This window comes from Mobula hypostoma, chromosome 6 (assembly GCF_963921235.1).
Source record: "Mobula hypostoma chromosome 6, sMobHyp1.1, whole genome shotgun sequence".
Lineage (NCBI taxonomy): Eukaryota > Metazoa > Chordata > Chondrichthyes > Myliobatiformes > Myliobatidae > Mobula > Mobula hypostoma.
In genome coordinates, this window is record NC_086102.1 from 40,207,514 (window position 1) to 40,228,941 (window position 21,428).

Genomic DNA, 21,428 nt, shown 5'->3' on the forward strand with positions numbered 1-21,428 from the left:
TGTAAATGGGTGGGTGATAGTCAATCCAGATTCAGTAGGCTGATGGGCCTGTTTTCTGCCTATACCTTTCTATATGGTAACCCAGTTTTCATGGATTGTGAAATCAGCCATTTCTGCTGCAAATCAACCACCTGTGTAAATGGCTTAGCTTTTGTTTTCCTCCATAGGGTGGATGGGAGGATGAATATAGGTCCCCAGTGGAGGACTTTGTCAAGTGGTGCAGCTCAGTATCAGTTAGACAAAGGAGATGGGGTGATGGACCTTAGGAAGACTAAGCCTGCACTGTTCCCTGTTACTATTGATGGTGGGGACACGGATGTGATGAGGACCTACAATACCTGGGGGTGCATCTGGATGACAGACTTGAGTGAAGCACCAACACAGAGGCTGTGTACAAGAAGGGCCAGAGTCGCCTCTGCTTCCTGTGGGGACTAAGGCCCTTTGGAGTATACATGCCTCTCCTTCACATGTTCTACCAGTCTGTTGTCACCAGTACAATCTGCTATGCAGCGGTGTGCTGGGGCAATGGCATAAACATGGGTGATGCCAGCAGGCTCAATAAACTGATTAGAAAGGCTGACTCTGTTATTGGAGTCAAAATGGACACACTGGAGGCTGTGGTAGAACAAAGGACCCTACGGAAGATCCTGGCAATTCTGGACAATGTTTCTCACCCTCTGCAAGCCACCTTGGCTGAACAGAGGAGCACTTTTAGTAATAGACTAAGACAACCGTGTTGCTCCAAAGAACGCTATGAGGTAATCCTTACCCTTGGCCATTAGGTTCTATAATGAGTCGACCTATAGCCGAAAGAAGTAATGACCCTCTCCTGTTAAACTGTTTGAGGTAACTTTTTTATTCTTTCTTACTTCTCTTCTAATATTTGTATATCTGTGCACTTGTAATGCCACTAAGACACTAATTTCCTTTGGGATCAATAAAGTATCTCTCTCCCTCACTCTAAGCATAGCCTAGCTTGCTGGGCATATCTCACAGGCCCATTTTTCTCAACTTTTATGTTGCTTGTGATTGATATCAGCCTCTATCTGCCCTTTTAGCTTTTTTCTCAGTTTCCAACTGTCCGAATGACTGGACAATCGCTACCGTAGTAGAGTGGTTAGTGCAATCACCTTACAGAGCCAATGATCACTGTTTAGGGTTTAATTTCCACTTTTTGTATGTTCTTCCATTGACCGCAAGGATTTCCTCCAGGTACTCCAGCTTCCTCCCACATTCCAAAGACATAGGGTTAGGGTTAGGGCTAGTGAGAAGTGGGCATGCTATGTTAGCACCATAAGTATGTGTCACTTACAGGTTGCTCCCAGCATAGTTGCTAATTTAATTTGATTAAAACAATGTATTTCACTTTGTTTCAATGTTCATCTGACAAATAATGCTAAGCTCATCTTATCTGACAACCTTAGAAACTATAGCAACACACATCAAAGTTGCTGGTGAACGCAGCAGGCCAAGCAGCATCTATAGGAAGAGGCGCAGTCGACGTTTCAGGCCGAGACCCTTCGTCAGGACTAACTGAAGGAAGAGTTAGTAAGACATTTGAAAGCTGGAGGGGGAGGGGGAGATGCAAAATGATAGGAGAAGACAGGAGGGGGAGGGATAGAGCCGAGAGCTGGACAGGTGATAGGCTAAAGGGGATACGAGAGGATCATGGGACAGGAGGTCGGGGAAGAAAGACGGGGGGGGGGTGACCCAGAGGATGGGCAAGAGGTATATTCAGAGGGACAGAGGGAGAAAAAGGAGAGTGAGAGAAAGAATGTGTGCATAAAAATGAGTAACAGATGGGGTACGAGGGGGAGGTGGGGCCTAGCGGAAGTTAGAGAAGTCAATGTTCATGCCATCAGGTTGGAGGCTACCCAGACGGAATATAAGGTGTTGTTCTTTATGTTCTTTACGGGTCTTTATGTGCTGCTGTTGTGACTCCCGTCTCCCCTTCCCCCACCACCACTCCGCAGCCCCGTCTTCCTCAGATCCCACCGTCAACTCCTGGGTCCTCAGAGGCTCCATCTTCCTCTCACCCCAACCCTCCCCTCTCCACTGACACCACCAGCCTCCCCGCTCCCCCCTCTGATCCCAGCTCTCATCCGTGCCGGGTCTTTACCATCCCCTCCGACCTTCAACTGTCGGAGGCAGAACGCTCTGTTCTCAGTAAGGGCCTCACGTTTGTCCCCCTTTGCCCACACCTCAGCGAGTTCCGTGTTCGCCACGATGCGGAACTTTTCTTCCGCCGTCTCCGTCTCCGAGCCTACTTCTTCGGCAAGGACTCTTCCACCCCCACCGATGACCCCTTCTCTCGTCTTCAACCCTCCTCTTCTTTATGGACACCCCGCTCTGGTCTTCTACCTGCTCTGGATCTCTTTATTGCCAACTGCCGACGGGACATCAACCGTCTCGACTTCACCACACCTTGTCCCCATTCCAACCTCACTCCTTCGGAACGCTCTGCTCTCCACTCCCTCCGCACTAATCCTAACATTATTATTAAACCCGCTGATAAAGGGGGTGCTGTTGTAGTCTGGCGTACTGACCTCTACCTTGCCGAGGCACAGCGACAACTCGCGGATACCTCCTCTTATTTACCCCTCGATCGTGACCCCACTAAGGAGCACCAGGCCATTGTCTCCCACACTATCAACGACTTTATCCGCTCAGGGGATCTCCCATCCACTGCTACCAACCTTATAGTTCCCACACCCCGCACTTCCCGTTTCTACCTCCTACCCAAGATCCACAAACCTGCCTGTCCTGGCCGACCTATTGTCTCAGCTTGCTCCTGCCCCACCGAACTCGTTTCTGCATACCTCGACACTGTTTTATCACCCCTTGTTCAATCCCTTCCGACCTATGTTCGTGACACTTCTCACGCTCTTAAACTTTTCGATGATTTTAAGTTCCCTGGCCCCCACCGCTTTATTTTCACCATGGATGTCCAGTCCTTATATACTTCCATCTCCCATCAGGAAGGTCTCAAAGCTCTACGCTTCTTTTTGGATTCCAGACCTAATCAGTTCCCCTCTACCACCACTCTGCTCCGTCTAGCGGAATTAGTCCTTACTCTTAATAATTTCTCCTTTTGCTCCTCCCATTTCCTCCAAACTAAAGGTGTAGCTATGGGCACCCTTATGGGTCCTAGCTATGCCTGCCTTTTTGTTGGGTTTGTGGAACAATCTATGTTCCGTGCCTATTCTGGTATCTGTCCCCCACTTTTCCTTCGCTACATCGACGACTGCATTGGCGCTGCTTCCTGCACGCATGCAGAACTCGTTGACTTTATTAACTTTGCCTCCAACTTTCACCCTGCCCTCAAGTTTACCTGGTCCATTTCCGACACCTCCCTCCCCTTTCTAGATCTTTCTGTCTCTGTCTCTGGAGACAGCTTATCCACTGATGTCTACTATAAGCCTACTGACTCTCACAGCTATCTGGACTATTCCTCTTCTCACCCTGTCTCTTGCAAAAACGCCATCCCCTTCTCGCAATTCCTCCGTCTCTGCCGCATCTGCTCTCAGGATGAGGCTTTTCATTCTAGGACGAGGGAGATGTCTTCATTTTTTAAAGAAAGGGGCTTCCCTTCCTCCACTATCAACTCTGCTCTTAAACGCATCTCCCCCATTTCACGTACATCTGCTCTCACTCCATCCTCCCACCACCCCACTAGGAATAGGGTTCCCCTGGTCCTCACCTACCACCCTACCAGCCTCCGGGTCCAACATATTATTCTCCGTAACTTCCGCCACCTCCAACGGGATCCCACCACTAAGCACATCTTTCCCTCCCCCCCTCTCTCTGCATTCCGCAGGGATCGCTCCCTACACAACTCCCTTGTCCATTCGTCCCCCCCATCCCTCCCCACTGATCTCCCTCCTGGCACTTATCCGTGTAAGCGGAACAAGTGCTACACATGCCCTTACACTTCCTCCCTTACCACCATTCAGGGCCCCAAACAGTCCTTCCAGGTGAGGCATCACTTCACCTGTGAGTCGACTGGGGTGATATACTGCGTCCGGTGCTCCCGATGTGGCCTTTTATATATTGGTGAGACCCGACGCAGACTGGGAGACCGCTTTGCTGAACATCTACGCTCTGTCCGCCAGAGAAAGCAGGATCTCCCAGTGGCCACACATTTTAATTCCACATCCCATTCCCATTCTGACATGTCTATCCACGGCCTCCTCTACTGTAAAGATGAAGCCACACTCAGGTTGGAGGAACAACACCTTATATTCCGTCTGGGTAGCCTCCAACCTGATGGCATGAACATTGACTTCTCTAACTTCTGCTAGGCCCCACCTCCCCCTCGTACCCCATCTGTTACTCATTTTTATGCACACATTCTTTCTCTCACTCTCCTTTTTCTCCCTCTGACCCTCTAAATATACCTCTTGCCCATCCTCTGGGTCACCCCCCCCCCGTCTTTCTTCCCGGACCTCCTGTCCCATGATCCTCTCGTATCCCCTTTTGCCTATCACCTGTCCAGCTCTCGGCTCTATCCCTCCCCCTCCTGTCTTCTCCTATCATTTTGCATCTCCCCCTCCCCCTCCAGCTTTCAAATCCCTTACTCACTCTTCCTTCAGTTAGTCCTGACGAAGGGTCTCGGCCTGAAACGTCGACTGCGCCTCTTCCTATAGATGCTGCTTGGCCTGCTGCGTTCACCAGCAACTTTGATGTGTGTTGCTTGAATTTCGAGCATCTGCAGAATTCCTGTTGTTTGCATTAGAAACTATAGTTTCATCCTAGCTCTCCCTATGGAGTCCATCCCTCCTTGACATGCTCTGCAACTTAAAAACTAACTTGTTTTCTTGCTTCCTCAGTTCTGATGAATGGTTACTGAACCGCACATCAGCTCTGTTTCTTTCCACAGATGCTGCCTACTTCCAGAATTATCTGATTTTATATCAGGAAAGATGTAAAACTTTAAAAGGACATGTAACTAGCCAGTTTTAGCTCTATCATCAGTAACAGCAAATTATTACAAGAAATTCATTTAAGTGTTAATGACTCTTCCAGCTCACCAAGTGAAGGCACAAGTGCCCATATTGATCTTAAGATGCTACCAGAAATGTTACTCACTTCTAAACTACATAAAATTCTATGTCTTTGACAAGGACAAATAAATATTTAAATTCTTAGTAAATATAACGAAGTTCATTAAAAAAATTCTATCAATAATCTTTTACCTGCCTGATATTTTCCCACTAAATTTAAAAGCATTTTAATATCTGGGATCATACTGGCCACTTCCCTCCCTGCTCCATTCAGATGCAGTGATATTGTAGCCCACAAAGGGATTAGAATAGAGTATTCATGTGGAAGCAACTATGACAATTACTTTAGGGTTGAATTTCATCCTACTTTGCTTGTGTTTAGTTGAAAATTCAATGTTGATTTTTCTCTTCTCAGTAACAAGATTGTGGGGAAGCCAAAAATGTGAAACATGTGGGTGGGAGAAGAGTGAATACAGATAGCAATACCAATTGTTATTTGCATTTCAAAAATATAAAAAGTGTGTAATTTAGAGAAATGAGAAAATGCAGAAACATTGAATATCACTTTCAGAAAACAGGTGGATGCTGGTCAATAATGCATGAGAAAATTGTTCTTTGAATTGCCATCCATATCAACTCCATTGAAAAATATGCAACTGCATTCATCCACTCAAAGGAAGATTTTAGTTAAAATTAATTCTAGATATTACTTTACTGATAAACTCCATTTGTGAGTACTCACAAATCTATTGATAGATGTGAATGCCTTCATGGTCATCTTGGCATGGTCTTTCTCGCTAGACAACACATATAGGGGATCTGTGGCAGACAGGAGAAGTTATTCAATGGCTTGTCAATAGAACCCTTCCCTCTTACTGATGAGAAATATTGTTGAGCATAAATTAAAATAAAAATTACAGTTTTATATAATCACCAATATTTCCAACCTGTTAATTTCCAATAATTTATAAAGCTGTAACATTAATTTTCACGAAGGTGCATTTACTTGCTTATATTTTCCTGTGATGTCATTCATTCAAAAGTAAATTACATATATGTTTTGGGAAGATACCACTTCTGAAAATTGAGCTTCTGATTTAGAAAAAAAAGCTAACAGGCAGAGGCTTCACACAAAAATATAGAGATCTTAAAGTCTGATTGGGCCACCTCATCCCAGAATTGCAGCAGGCCAGAAGATCTGCCATTCCTACCTCAGTGCTGAACTGAATGGAAATCTCATTGCTAGCTTATTTATATAAATACTTTGGGCTCTTGTACCCCTTCTGACACTTTTAAATTTTTAATTCTCAGTACTTATTCTGACAGTTTTGGGAGGGTGGGGCAGTGGAGTTGAGAGCTATAGTTAATAGCCAAAATATTGATATAGTCTAAATTGTCAAAACAAACATTATGATCTGTTCCTTTGTGTCATTACCATTTTCAAAAGTTCAAAGTAAATTTATTATCGAAGTATTTATATGTTACCATATCACAAACAAGAGAAAATCTGCAGATGCTGGAAATCCACGCAACATACACAAAATGCTGGAGGAACTCAGGTCAGATAGCATCGATGGAAAGGAGTAAACAGTCAATGTTTCACACCAAGACCCTTCATCAGGACTCTATGTTACCATATACTATATTGAGATGAATCTTCTTGCAGACATTTACAGTAATAAATATAATAGAATCTATGAAAACCATACATGAATGGACTGGCAAACAACTAAAAATGTGCAAAAGACAACAAACCGTGCAAATAAATGTATACTGAGAACATGAATTTTAAAGAGTCCTTGAAAGTAAGTCTGTAGGTCGTAGAATCAGTTCAGAATTGTGGTGAGCGAAGTAATCTACAGCAGTGTAATAAATGTTCCCGACATGGTGAATTGGGACCTAGTTCTTCTGTACCCCCTACCCAATGGTAGTTTTCCCCAAAACCCTGCAATCTCTTTTATACAAACTACACACACAAAATGCTTGAGGAACTCAGCAGGCCAGGCAGCATCTATGAAAAAGACAAACAGTCGACATTTTGGGCTGAAACCCTTCGTTAGGACCATAAAAAAGCTGAGAAGTTAGATCAAGGTGGGGAGAGGGAAGAAGTAAAAGGTGGTAGGTGATAGGTGAAACCGGGAGAGGGGTAGGGGTGAAGTAAAGGGCTGGAAAGCTGATAGGTGAAAGAGATAAAGGGCTGGAGAAGGGGGAATCTGATAGGAGAGGGTAGAAGACCATGATAGAAAGGGAAGGGGGAGAAGTACAAGTGGAAGGTGATGGGCAGGTAAGGAGATGAAGTGAGAGAGGGAAATGGGAATGGGAATGGAGAAGTGGGGGGCAATTACCAGATGTTCGAGAAATCGATTTTTCACATCTTTTATACGAGGTTGGATGCCAATTGTAAATTACTTTGAGTGTCCCATTCATGTTGCTGCATAGCATCTACCTCTAATGGAATTAATGGAACCCAAAACAGGAAATTACTGTGACATAACAATGGAGCTAATTAACACTCCACCTGTAAAACAAGTACATTTAAAATGAAAATGAATAATTCTTTGGTAAAGGATAGGATAGAAATTTGATTATGAACTATATACCAGAGATTAATTAGAATCATGAGAGACCTGACAATATAAATTTATGAGCGACTTAGATAGTCTGACTTTTACCTGAAATGTCAAATTCTAGAGAACGTGCATCTAGAGAAGGTGAGGGAGGGATGGGGAAAAGCTTAAAGGAGAACACAAGACATTCTACAGATGCTGGAAATCCACAGCAACACACAAAATACTGGAGGAACTCAGCAAGTCATTCAGCATCTATGGAGGGGAATAAAGAGTTGACGTTTTGGGCTGAGACCCTTCATCAGGACTGGAGCTTAAAGGAGATGAGCAAGGCAAGTTTTATTACCCCATCCCTAGTCACAGAGTGGTGGGTGCTTGAAACATGCTGCAAGGTTGGTGTTGGCAGCAGACAAGATAGTGGTGTTTGAGAAGCAGTTGGATGGGCACATGAACATGCAGGAAGCAGAGGGATGATGACCATGCTCTATGTATAAATATTTGGGAGACAAATACTTGATCAACAATCTTTTGAGAGTCAATGTTATGCATGAATAAACCTGCAGTTTAGCCCAAAAATAAATGCACTAGGAGATTAACAGCAAATTTTGTTCATTGGGGTATTTATCGGGGTAACCAATTTCCCTCGGGATCAATAAAGTCTGACTATGACCATGACTTATCTAATTAAGTATCCAAGTCAACAGTTTTATTATACATGTTCTACCCATTTAAAAAAGGCAACAGATGTAGAAGTAAGTTTATCAAATCACGGACTGTACAAACTGCTGGAAAGAAAATTATTGTCAAACCACAGGAATTCTACCAGTTTGCAGCAAATTGCTCTTCATGTTCTAAAGTACCACTATAATTTGGTTTTAAAGCTCCGATTTATGATGGCTCAGTTCCTATAAAAATTCAGTTGTCTGCTGCTTGAGACATTACATCTACTTATTTTCTTTTCTCCCCCCATATCTTTAGCACACTAAGCAAGAAAATTAAACAATAGCAACTGATGGCAACATTTTGCTACCATGCAAGTGATTACATCATTGCAATCTATAATTTATTGATAATTGCTCAAGTATAATGCTTTCTACAACTGCTTATTATAATTACCCTCAATTATCATATTTCATCCCACTCAAGCCAACCGATCATTTCCTTAGTAGTCCATTTTCCCACTAATCCTAGCTGTGGAATGTATGAAGAATTTGGGTATAAGCCTCGAGTTTGTAAGATCCAACATGAACTCTCTAACCCATTTTACGGATGCCAACCCATTCTTGTGTCAAAAAGCTAAATTTCAAAGGCAGTGCCTGCAGATTACTCCCATTACTAGACCACAGAAAGACTCTAATAACTGAGAGGCCCAATTTTTTTTGCAGCAATGGAACATATTTTATGAAAATACGCTAATAAAAATAAACTGGTCGCCCAAACTAAACTGGGCTCATACTCCTCATGGGCGGGTTAACCTTCTCTTTTGGCACTATCAGGAAAGCAGAGGGCGAGGGTCAACAGAAGGAAAGAATAAAAGTAAAATGATCTTACAAAATATTAAAACAAATCAATTAGAAGCAACCTCAGAATGGAGCGACCAGATTTACCATAAATATAGTCGTGGGGCCGCTCGGTCTTGAATCGTTGCTTTCCCTTCAGGTTCTGAGTCAGAGTGAAGCTCATGGTGCTTGAATGAAAAAAAAACAGCAGTAGATAATTTTTAATCAAACGCTTCAGCAACTGCCGATAGTAATTCTCTTGCACTTGTTTTCGCCGATGGAATCCGTTCAACAATCCTGTTAGTAAACGAGAGTAACCATAGTAACGCTTACATGAAATACAAACGAGAGTCGAAACAGAAGAGGTGAACCTGGAAAGCAGTCATCCAAACGCAACGCCACCTGGCCGCCAAAGTACTTACAGTTACCTCCTATGACAAACGGAAATCGAACCGTCTAGAATCAATTAATGAATACCCTCCCCGTCATAAGACCTGAAAGTTGAGGAAAGGCTTCGTTGTAGTGTACAGTGCCTTGAAAATATATTCAGACCAAACGCTTTTTTCATATAAATGAGTATTACAACCAGAAATTTTGATTAATTTGACTGAAAATTTAAATTTATGAATCACATGCTCGTTTTTTCATAGTAGAGCCCAAAAATTCAAAATCTGAGATGTTAGCAATTCACCCCCCCCCACCCTTGCTCAGTACTTATTGGACCACCTCTCACAGCTATTACAACCAGTAGTCTTTTTGGATAAGTCTCTCAGCTTTGTACAACCTGACGGAGCAAGATTTGCCCATTGGAAAATTGCTCAAGCTGTGCCAGGTTAGTTGGAGAGAAATCTTGAGGTCCTGCCAGAGATATTTGATCAGGTTAAGATCACGACTTTGCACCACACAAGGATATCAACTTTCTTCATTTGAAGCCATTCCAAGCTTGGGCTGGCTGTGTGCTTTGGGTTGTTGTCCTTCTGAAAGACAAACTTCCTCCCCAGTTGAAGTTTTCTGGCAGATGCTAGCAGGTGTTTTTTATCCATGATCTCTCTGTAATAACAGCATTCATCTTCCCATCAATCTTGACCAGATTTCCAAACCCTGCTACTGAAAAGCATCCCGGTAGCATGATGCTACTTTCACCGTACTTTACAGAAGGATGGTGTTAAAGCACAAGAACATAAGAAATAGGAGCAGGAGTAGGCCGGGGCCCTTTCTTGGAGCGCAGGGCCGGGATGCTTGCCGAGGATACTTGCCGAGGGAACTGCCGAGGTAAACTTCTGAGGTAAACTGCCAAGGATTTGGATGGGGACGATCCAACACAGGACAAGGAATCCCCAGCACACGCTGGGCAAGGTACTCCTGGGCTGGGCGAGGCACCAGAAGATGTTTACTGTAAAGATATTTTATTGTGTACGGTTGTTCTACCAAACGTTGTGGGCATTCTATGCTGGCACCAGAATGTTTGGCGACCTTGTGGGCTGCCTCAAGCATACCCTTGGAAACCAGAAGATGTTTCCTGTAAAGATATTTGTTGCTTGTGTGCAACGTTAACTGAATGTATTGTGCTTCAATGGAGTTTGGCAATGATTATTATGCCCCTTCTCAAAATTAACCCATTACTTAAAGTCACAGAGATGCAGTTAAATTCGAAGTGGATTTTCTTAAACTTCCTTAAATGATCTGAAATTACAAATGTGAGGCACATTACTAGATTTAAAAAGCAAGTGGGGCCTGATTTTGTGTGGTACTTGAGGACAGGACAAGAACACGAAGCCTTGACTTGGACAGGACTGGAACACAGCACCTGGAACTTGGAACACAGGAACACAGAACACAGAACACAGCCAGGACCCCTCCTTGGGAACAGGGCATTACACAGAGTCAGGACCCCTCCTAGGGAACAGGACCTCGGGCCAGGACTCTTCTTTGACATGGACACTAAACACGGGGACACAAAGAGACAGTTCCAAACTCAATGATAGATAGTTCCTTACCTTGGCATGCAAGGCTCCAGTCTCACTCCAGCAGTTGAACTTGACAGGAATGCAGACGGGGAAGGGAACAGTACAGCAGGGAATCCTTGGTTTGAGAGGTATTTATGTGCCAGCCCAAAACGAGAATCAGGTGCCTCAATTAAGGCACCCAATGGAACAAGGGAAAACAGGAAAACCCGGAATAAGCAATCGATGGACCAGACCGTGAACTGGAATGCGGACTTCACGGTCTGGACCATGACAGGTTCACAAATAAAAATTCTCAGTTACATTTCTTCAAAATTCCTGTTGTAATACTCTTTCATGTGAATAAAAGGTTGGGGTCTGAAAACTTTTTCAAGGAACTGTATAATGTTTTGTGGCCAATAAAACTGCTAATGCTGCACATTAATAGAGAAATTGAAGGCACTATAGAATAATCCCCAAAATGCAGTTAACAGAAAACTCCAAGGGATGTTAAGATATTCTTGTTTTACTTTTAGTGAACATTCCCAAAACTGTAATAGATCTGTTCACTCACCCAGCTTGACTGGGAAACTCTTGACATCAAGGTTCAGTTTTCAATATATTACAACTGGTGACCACGGAGAAAAGCATTGTAAACAATTATATTGGAAAGAAGTTACCAGTTATCCCCAAATACAGATTATGTGATGAAGAAGTCAAATCTATTATAAAATGCTTGGTCCAAATATGAATAACAACAGTACAATTAAATCAAATACATTGTATTTCGCACTATAAAGATGGGAAAAATACAATATCTAAATCAGACATAGTCATATCTATATCCTGATTAAATATTGTGAGAACTAGCTACAAGCCTGTCGGAAGTAATGCTAACCAAGATTAACATCTGCTGCAATTCGAAAGATGTGTGTACAACTGGTCACTCAGCTTCTTTTAGCTTTCTTTTGTCTTATTGTTTGAGTGGGAGGGAGAAACAGGGTTGTTTTGCTGTTGTTGTTTGCATTCTGTTTTATTGTGTACGGTTGTTCTACCAAACGTTGTGGGCATTCTATGGCGGTACCGGAATGTTTGGCGACCTTGTGGGCTGCCTCAAGCATACCCTTGGAAACCAGAAGATGTTTCCTGTAGAGATACTTGTTGCTTGTGTGCAACGTTAACTGAATGTATTGTGCTTCCATGGAGTTTGGCAATGATTATTAACCCCCTTCTTAAAATTAACCCATTACTTAAAGTCACAGAGATGCAGTTAAATTCGAAGCGGATTTTCTTAAACTTCCTTAAATGCTCTGAAATTACAAATGTGAGGCACATTACTAGATTTAAAAAGCGAGTGGGGCCTGATTTTCTGTGGTACTTGAGATTACGCAGGTTATTAAGCACTTGGCTAAGTTTAAGCAGAGCGGCCATTTGTGAGTGTGTCAGTGTTAGATTGGGGAGCTGAGGATTCAGTAGAAGAAGCAGAGGCTAGGTTTCTGGCAAGCTCCTTTCTTTCTTCCTTATCACACAGTTAGAGCAACAGGAATCACTGTCAGGACAGTGGAATGCTCCTCTTGTAGGAGAGAAGGTGGAGAACTCCAGTATCCTGATGACTACACCTGCAAAAACTGCATCGAGCTGCAGCTTCTTACAGACCATATTAGGGGCTGGAGCTGGAGCTAGATGACCTTCAGGTAATTCAGGAGACAGATAGGTTGATTGACAGGAGATATAGGGAGATAGCTACACTTAATGTGCAAGAAGAGGTAACTGGGTGACCATCTGGAGAGGAAAAGGGGATAGGCAGCCAGTGCAGGTTACCTCTGTGGCTGTTCTCCTCAGAAAAAAGAATAGTTTAAACTTCAAATTTTGAATTATTGCATACGATACAATTGGGGAGGGTGACCTTGCAGAGGAAAGCTATAGCAGTCAGGTCTCTGGCACTGAGTCTGACGCTGTGACTCAAAAGAGAGGGGGTGAAAAAAGGCAAGCAGTATTGATCAGGGATTCATTGGTTAGGGAAACATTGTTTCTGTGGGTAAGATCGATATTCCCAGATGGTATGTTGCCTCCCAGGTGCCAGGATCAGGGATGTCTCAGATCAAATCCATGGCATTCTTAAGGGAGAGGGTGAGCAGCCAGAGGTCATGGTCCACATCACTACCAATGGCATAGGCAGGAAGGGTGACATGATCCTGCAAAGCGAGTTCAGAGAATTAGGAGCTGTTAAAGGACAGAACTTGCACGGAGGTGATTGCTACCCATGCTAAGTGCTAGTGAGGTTAGAAATAGTAGAAATAGGAAGACAATACCATTTAGAATACGGCTAAGATGATGATGCAGGAGGGAGGCTTCATTTTTTGGATCATTGGACTCTCTTCCAGGGAAGGTAGGACATGTACAAATGGTTCAGTTTGCACTTGAACTGGATGGGGAGCAATATCCTTGTGGGAAGGTTTGTTAGTGCTGTTCTGTGGAGTTTAAACTAGAGTTGCAGAGGGTTCGGAACCAGAGTGCCAAGGCAGCTGGTGGGGTGGTTATGGGGGAAGTGGATGCTAAGCCTACATATAAAGACAGGAACCAAGGGGTTGAGGATGGTGGAGTAAGTGTTCTGAGTTGCATCTACTTCTAAGCAGTGATCAACTTGCAAAGACACCATCAGGCCATAAGATATAGGAGCAGAATAGAAGTAGGACATCGAGTCTGCTCCACCATTCAATCATGGGCTGATCCAATTCTCCCAGTCATCCCCACTCCCCTGCCTTCTCCCCATACCCTTTGATGCCCTGGCTAATCAAGAACCTATCTATCTTTGCCTTAAATACACCCAATGACTTGGCCTCCACAGCCGCTTGTGGTAACAAATTCCACAGATTTGCCACCCTCTGACTAAAGTAATTTCTCCACATCTCAGTTCTAAAAGGACATCCTTCAATCCTGAAGTCGTGCCCTCTTGTCCTAGAATCCCCTACCGTGGGAAATAACTTTGCCATATCTAATTTGTTCAGGGCTTTTGACATTTGGAATGTTTCTATGAGATCCCCCCTCATTCTCCTGAACTCCAGGGAATACAGCCCAAAAGTTGCCAGACGTTCCTCATACGGTAACCCTTTCGTTCCTGGAATCATTCTTGTGTATCTTCTCTGTACCATCTCCAATGTCAGTATATCCTTTCTAAAATGAGGAGCCCAAAACTGCACACAATACTTCAAGTGTGGTCTCACGAGTGCCTTATAGAGCTTCAACGTCACATCCCTGCTCTTATATTCTATACCTCTAGAAATGAATGCCAACATTGCATTCGCCTTCTTCACAAATGACTCAACCTGGAGGTTAATCTTTAGGGTATCCTGCACAAGGACTCCCAAGTCCCTTTGCATCTCTGCATTTTGAATTCTATCCACATCTAAATACTAGTCTGCCCGTTTATTTCTTCCACCAAAATGCATGACCATACATTTTCCAACATTGTATTTCATTTGCTTTGCCCATTCCCCTAAACTATCTAAGTCTCTTTGCAGGCTCTCTGTTTCCTCAGCACTACCCACTCCTCCACCTATCTTTGTATCATCAGCAAATTTAGCCACAAATCCAGTAATACCATAGTCCAAATCATTGACATACATCGTAAAATGCAGCGGTCCCAACACTGACCCCTGTGGAACTCCACTGGTAACCGGCAGCCAGCCAGAATAGGATCCATTTATTCCCACTCTCTGTTTTCTGCCTACCAGCCAATGCTCCACCCATGCTAGTAACTCCCCTGTAATTCCATGGGCTCTTTATCTTGCTAAGCAGCCTCATGTGTGGCACCTTGTCAAAGGCCTTCTGAAAATCCAAGTACATCATGTCTATTGCACCTCCTTTGTCTACCTGAATGTAATTTCCTCAAAGAATTGCAGTAGGTTAGTCAGGCAGGATTTTCCTGTCAGGAAACCATGCTGGATTTGGCCTATCTTGTCATGTGCCTCCAGGTATTCTGTAATCTCATCCCTAACAATCGATTCCAACAACTTCCCAACCACTGATGTCAGGCTAACAGGTCTATAGATCCCTTTCTGCTGCCTCCCACCCTTCTTAAATAGAAGAGTAACATTTGCAATTTTCCAGTCATCTGGTACAATGCCAGAACCTATCAATTCTTGAAAGATCATTGCTAATGCCTCCACCATTTCTCCAGCTACTTCCTTCAGAACCCAAGGGTGCATTCCATCAGGTTCAGGAGATCTATCCACCCTCAGACTATTAAGCTTCCTGAGCACCTTCTCCGTCGTAATTTTCACTACACAAACTTCACTTCCCTGACACTCTTGAATGTCCGATATACTGCAGATGTCTTCCACTGTGAAGACTGATGCAAAATATGCATTCAGTTCCTCTGCCATCTCTGCATCTGTCATTACAAGAGCAATTTTACAGGTACATCAAATTCTTAGGAAAGTTAACAGAACGCTATCATTTAATGAAAATGAATAGGAAAGCTAACAGAATGCTAGCATTTATTGTTCCACAAATTAATACAAGAATATAAAATGCTAAGAGATGTAGATGGAGGATTATGGACATTATGCCTCAGTTCACAGCATATTGGTAATACTGCATCTGGAATATTGTGTACAGCACTGGTGTCCTTATTTAAGTGTAATGGCCCCTCTGTAATGTTTGACTGCTAATGTAATTGTTTCTCTGCAGTGTTTGGGTTATGACTAGAGATAACAGGGGCTTTGGAATGTGTGCCATCCAATGAGGGGAATGTTTTTCTTGTGTGCCTGAGAGAAGGTCTCGTGGTCTTTTGTTCGGCGGAAGATGGAGAGAGAAGATGCCAGAACAGGGAAGTCGTAGACAGCAGGATGGAGTGGACTTGGAATGGGGTTTCGAGTCGACGGCACTGGGGGGAATTGATGGAGAACGAACAGATGGGAAAACCGTGAGGTCCAACGTTGTGCATTAGATTGTCTCATGAGAATGAGCCCTTGTTCTTTTTTGTTTTCTTTACTAACCATATAGTCAAATTAAGAATTATAATGCTCAATCGTTTAATCGCATATTGTGTACTGTTTGTTATTTTGTGGTATGGTTTGTAACAGGAGAACACATCACGCAGCATCCACCCAGACAGGATTTCTCAAGTTTGGCTGGGCCGGAGGCGGTCTCCCCCAACATTAAGCTGCTAGTCGAACCTGAGGGTTACATAAGGAAGCATATAAATGCTTTTAAGGCAGTCCAGAGGGGGTTCACCAGACTGTTACAAAGAATGGGTGTGTTGCTTTATGAGGAAAGATTGAACAGGCTAGAGTTAAACCTGCTGGAGTTTGTATAAGTGAGTGTAAATGTACAATATTCAAAAGTGCTTGATTAGGTTGATGTGGAGAGGATGCTTCTCCATGGGAGAATTTAAAACAAAGGATCTCTACTTATAAATAAGAGGATACAATTTAAAATAAAAATAATTTTTTCACTCATGCATGCATCTTTGATCTCGCTTCCACAAAAGATGCTGGAAGCATAATCTTTCAATGTTTAAAAACTGAGGTAGATAGATACTCAGTAGACAGGAGGCTGAAAGATTACTACAGTAGGCTGGAATGCATAGTTGAGTTTACAATCAGAATATCAATGATCTTATTAAATGGCAGAACTTTTGGGCCCAGATGAACTTCTTTTGTTCTTAAATTTGAATGTTGTATACAAATATATAAGAGGTCTGAAAGCACGGATTCTCTCTCATTTATGAAATGCCAACATCCACCTGTTACTTTCTCCATAGGAATACACAATTCTCCTTTTATACATCTGGTTATAATTTTGTGCCTACAAGAATTTATCCTTTGTAATCATTGAAGATAGAAACTAAAGATCAAAATGTTTGTACAGTTGTTCTGATGAAGAGTTCTCCAAACAAGTAACCGTCCATCCTGAGGCATTTCAAATCATAGCCGGGGACTTAACCAGGCTTGTTTGAAGAAATCCCTGCCCAATTACCGTCAGCATATAACCTGTAGCACCAGAGGTCCCAACACACTAGACCACTGTCATACTAAGATAAGGAATGCCTTCCATTCCATGCCCAGATTGCATTTTGGAAAATCTGATTACCTGGCTCTCTTTCTCCTACTTGCATACAGGCAAAGGCTAAAGAGCAAAGCTCCAGAGATTAGTACAATAAAGAGATGGTCACGGGAAGCAGAGGACGTCTATGGAATTGCTCCAAGTTGGTGGACTGGGCCGTGCTCAAGGACTCATCTGTGGACCTGAATGCATACACTATGGTTGTTACCGACTTTATGAAAACAGTTGTAGATGAGTGTGACCCACAAAATCATTCAGAGTTTTGCCCCAGCCAGAAGCCCTGGCTGAACCATGAGATCCACAATCTGCTGAGGGCCAGATCAGAGGCATTCAAGTCAGGTGACTACGAAAGTTACAAGAGGCCCAGGTACGATCTCTGAAAAGCTATCTTACAGGCGTAGTAGCAATTCTGGACTAAACTTGAACCGACGAAGGACGCTCGACAGTTCTGGCAGGGCTTCAACGCTATCAGCTCTTAAAAAATAAAATCACGTGACAAAGATGACAACAGGGTTTCGCTTCCAGATGAACACAATGCCTTCAATGCTTGCTTTGACTGTCAAAAACATGGAGGAACCATTATGAACACCCACAGCCCCGAGAGATCCTGTGATTTCACTCTCTGAGGCAAACATGCAAGCAGCCTTCAGAAGGGTGAACCCACAGAAAGCATCTGGTCCAGGTGGGTACCTGGCCAAGTACTAAAGACCTGTGCTGGTCAACTAGCTGGAGAGTTCACTGAGATCTTTAATCTCTTGTTTCAGCTGTCATGAGGTACCCACCTGCTCATGCAGTCTTCACCTATACTGGTGCCTAAGAAGAACGTGGTAACCCGCATCAATGACTATCGTCCAGTAGCACTTGCATCCACAGTGATGAATTTTTTTGAGAGGTTGGTGATGAAACATTTCAACTCCTGCTTCAGAAGCGATGTGGATCCACTCCAGTTTGGCTACCGGTGCAACAGGTCCACAGCAGATGCCGGCTCATTGGCTCTTCACTCAACTCCGAAATATCTGGACAGCAAAGATGCATACATCAGGATGCTCTTTATCAATTACAGGTCAGCATTCAAAACCATCCTCCCCTCAACAATAATCAATAATCTTCAAGACCTTTGCCTCCATACCTCCTTGTGCAATTACCTTGATTTTCTCACTTGCAGACCCCAGTCATTTCAGATTGGCAACAACATCTCCTCCATAATCTCCATCTGTATGCTTAGCTACCTACTGTACTTGATTTACACTTATGACCGTGTGGCTAAGCACAGCTCCAGTCCCATTTTCAAGTTTGCTAATGCACCACTGAGGCTTTATACATCATTCATCAGAATGCACCTGGAAGTACTGTGAACGGTTTTGGGACCCTTATCTGAGAAAATATATGCTGATTGGAGAGGGTCCAGAGGAGGTCCACGAGAAGGATTCTGGGAATGAAAGGATTAACGCATGAGGAGTGATTGATGACTCTGTTGCTGTACTTGCTGGAGTTTAGAAGAATAAGGAGAGGGATCTTATTGAAAACTATTGAATATTAAAAGGCCTAGAGAGAGTGGACGTGGAGAGAATGTTTCCTACAGTGGGTGAGTCCAGGACCAGAGGGCATAGCCTCAGAAAAGAGGAACGCCCATTTAGAACAGACGTAAGAAGGATTTTTTTTTAGCAAGAGGGTAGTGAATATGTGGAATTCATTGCCATAGACAGCTGTGGCTACCAAGTCATTGAGTATATTTAAAGTGAAGGTGGATAGGTTTTTGGTTAGTCAGGGTGCCAAAGGGTATGGGGAGAAGGCAGGAGAGTGGTATTGAAAGGGATAATAAATTAACCATGATGAAATGGCAGAACAGACTCAATGAGCTGAGTGTACTAATTCTGCTCCTTTGCCTTATGGTCTAACCCCTGTGAAAACTTCCTGGAAAGCAGTTGTCTATTCCCTGAAAAATGCAGCAGATTCCTATGAGGTGTCTGTTCCTGGACTACTGGCTCATGCTACCTCACACAGGTTTCAAACCCATGATTGACTTAGATGGTTCCTCCAAGGATTCAGAAGCCTACTCCATCTGCCACTGTGTGGCACCATTTCCATTATGATGCTCTCCTCACCCTATGTAACATATTATGAAATATTTGACGAGAATTCCACAAGGTTCCTAGTCTTCTTTTTCATTCAGTCCAATTGGCCAGATACTGCTCCAAGCCCTAGCTGCTTCTCAATGATACCTTCTTATGGTTCTCCAGTAATGTTTCCAGGGGCTATTGCATCATCTACTGGCAATACAATGCATCATATCTTCTTTCTTCCCTGCCTGCAGCCCTGAGAAACCAGGTGTTTACCCCTGTGAAATGCGGTGCCTGTGTGGTGCCATTATTTAGGCATAAATTTTGTCGGGATTGAAGTAATAAAGTGCTGTGCTCTCCTTCCTCCACTTCTTCTCCAGAATTAAAGCTTGTCTTCATATGTGTTGTTAAAATCAGAAGTTCATAACTTAGTTCTGTGGTTGTCCATTAGCAGAACTCCATTTTCCTGAGATTCCCCAGCTGAGGAACTGCAAACGTGTGTATTTGGTTCTGCACCAGATTATTGGCATTGTAGAGCTTTCAGAATGAAAGGCAAGAAGTTGAGTTCATTTCTTAATCATTTAAAAGTATTTTAACTGCTATAATTATTTTGAATTGTTAAAAATACCAATTTTTAACTTTTTTAGTTGTTTCATTTTTAGTATACTTCTAGTGTTTCTGAAATCCTAAATTCCTCCATGATCAAAGCTGGAGTGGCAAATTTATCAGTTATCAAAGACTTTCAGGTAAGTTTTGACTGTACTGTTTCTCCAATGTATTGTTTAAGGTGCAGAGCTTTATCACCAGGCTCTAAGAGAATTCAGGCCAACAAGACAGATCCTCTATATCGAGAAAGTTCAGTCGATTAGTGACCATGGGCTGTAGGCCAGTGAGATCTAAATCCTTGTTATATACTGTAGTTAGAAACAGCCTTTTCATATTAAATTTTACAAACCTCTTGTCTGTACGTGCGCCCTGAAGCATCTGCATTTAATACCATGGCTGCCACATTTCCCACCATCAATGAATATATCAAGGCTCCAGAAATCATACTGTATATGCAACCTCTGTTAATTCTGCAAAATAATTTAATGAAAAATGCATCATTGCATGAAATATTGTTGTTGAAGAAAACCATCCATTCAATAGTAAACATTGTCTGTAACTAATATGCAAATAACAATTATTATCTATAATGTTCTAACATTGTCTATAATAAATTTGAAATCACCCTGCTGGACTTTAGAAAAGGGGTTAGATTCTTCCTTAAGGAATGTTTCCTTTGAGGGAAAAATTAATTGTTCATTGCCTCCTCAATTTTCTCTGTAGTGCCTGCTAAATGTATATGAAACATTAATGAAAAACATTTTAACAAATAGTAACTTGAAATATTTCTAATTCTGGAACAATTTTTAAGTGAATATTTTGAATGTTGGTTTATGAACTCTGTACATTAATCAACCCCTTCCCACAGAAAACTCTCCATCCGAGTGCTTGAGCTGTTATGAAATTATATCTGATTGTTCATCAATTCTAATACCTGTAGGTAAACCTCCTGTCCCAAAACTGCTGCCTAGTGTGTCAGAGATACCACGAAGCACTCCAGCTGCATACTGATCAGCCCACCATGCTCTGTAAAATAAAACAGAATCCTTTGTACAGAAATGTTCAGAATTTCATAACATCCATTCTTGCTGCTGGCAAGAGGTATGAGTTTAGCTTCTGCAAGTCTACCTCTGTCAACTCAGTGACTAAAGCCACACATATCCTAAGGAATGAAGCCTGCACACATAGGAGAAGAAATATAAAACAACTCCTGTTCATGAATGAGCCAAAAAGAACTTTGACAGCCATCAAACTCTTGAGTATTTATGATATTTATGAATGTTTCTCAGTGTTGCAGTTATTCAAAAACTGAAAAGTCAAAATTCAAGAAATTTTAAATAAATGTAAGATTTTAAACTGAAATCAGAATTTCCAACTGACATAATAAGATTTGTGTTTATGTCCTCTAGATTATTAATCTAGGTCTCTGGTTTACTCCATGACCATGAGTTTCAGTATTTTAATATTTGAAATCCTGTCTGGGTTAGAATAATCCTCAACTACTTGTATCTGCTCCTCCAATATAAAAAAGGTATGAAAATGAAGTAACATAAATTAGTCTATGCAAGTTAATGTGAATTCTTAAAAGGAAGTATATGCTTGATTAACTTTGTAAAATTCTTTGAAGAAATATGAGCATATCAATAAAAAGATAACAAAATTTTCAAAAAGTATTTGATGA

The 21,428-nt window shown here is 42.4% G+C and overlaps 1 protein-coding gene across 4 annotated transcripts in view; it reads right to left on the reverse strand.

Annotated features, from left to right (window-relative positions):
- The window catches only part of cfap91 (cilia and flagella associated protein 91), a 98,276-nt gene extending 77,494 nt beyond the window's left edge, over positions 1–20,782 (reverse strand). Inside the window, exons 1-5 of one of the 4 annotated variants that reach the window (XM_063049850.1) lie at positions 20,682–20,782; positions 20,097–20,217; positions 17,864–18,097; positions 9,178–9,257; positions 5,746–5,822 (exon numbers count right to left, since the gene is read on the reverse strand). In XM_063049850.1, coding sequence (XP_062905920.1) covers positions 5,746–5,822; positions 9,178–9,257; positions 17,864–17,919 — 213 coding nt within the window. In that variant the 5' untranslated portion in view covers positions 17,920–18,097; positions 20,097–20,217; positions 20,682–20,782. Of the gene's footprint in view, positions 1–5,745; positions 5,823–9,177; positions 9,258–9,402; positions 9,541–17,863; positions 18,098–20,096; positions 20,218–20,681 lie in introns of those variants that run through there. The other 3 variants (XM_063049852.1, XM_063049851.1, XM_063049854.1) reach the window with 3 other exon arrangements.
- Positions 20,783–21,428: the final 646 nt, after the last annotated feature.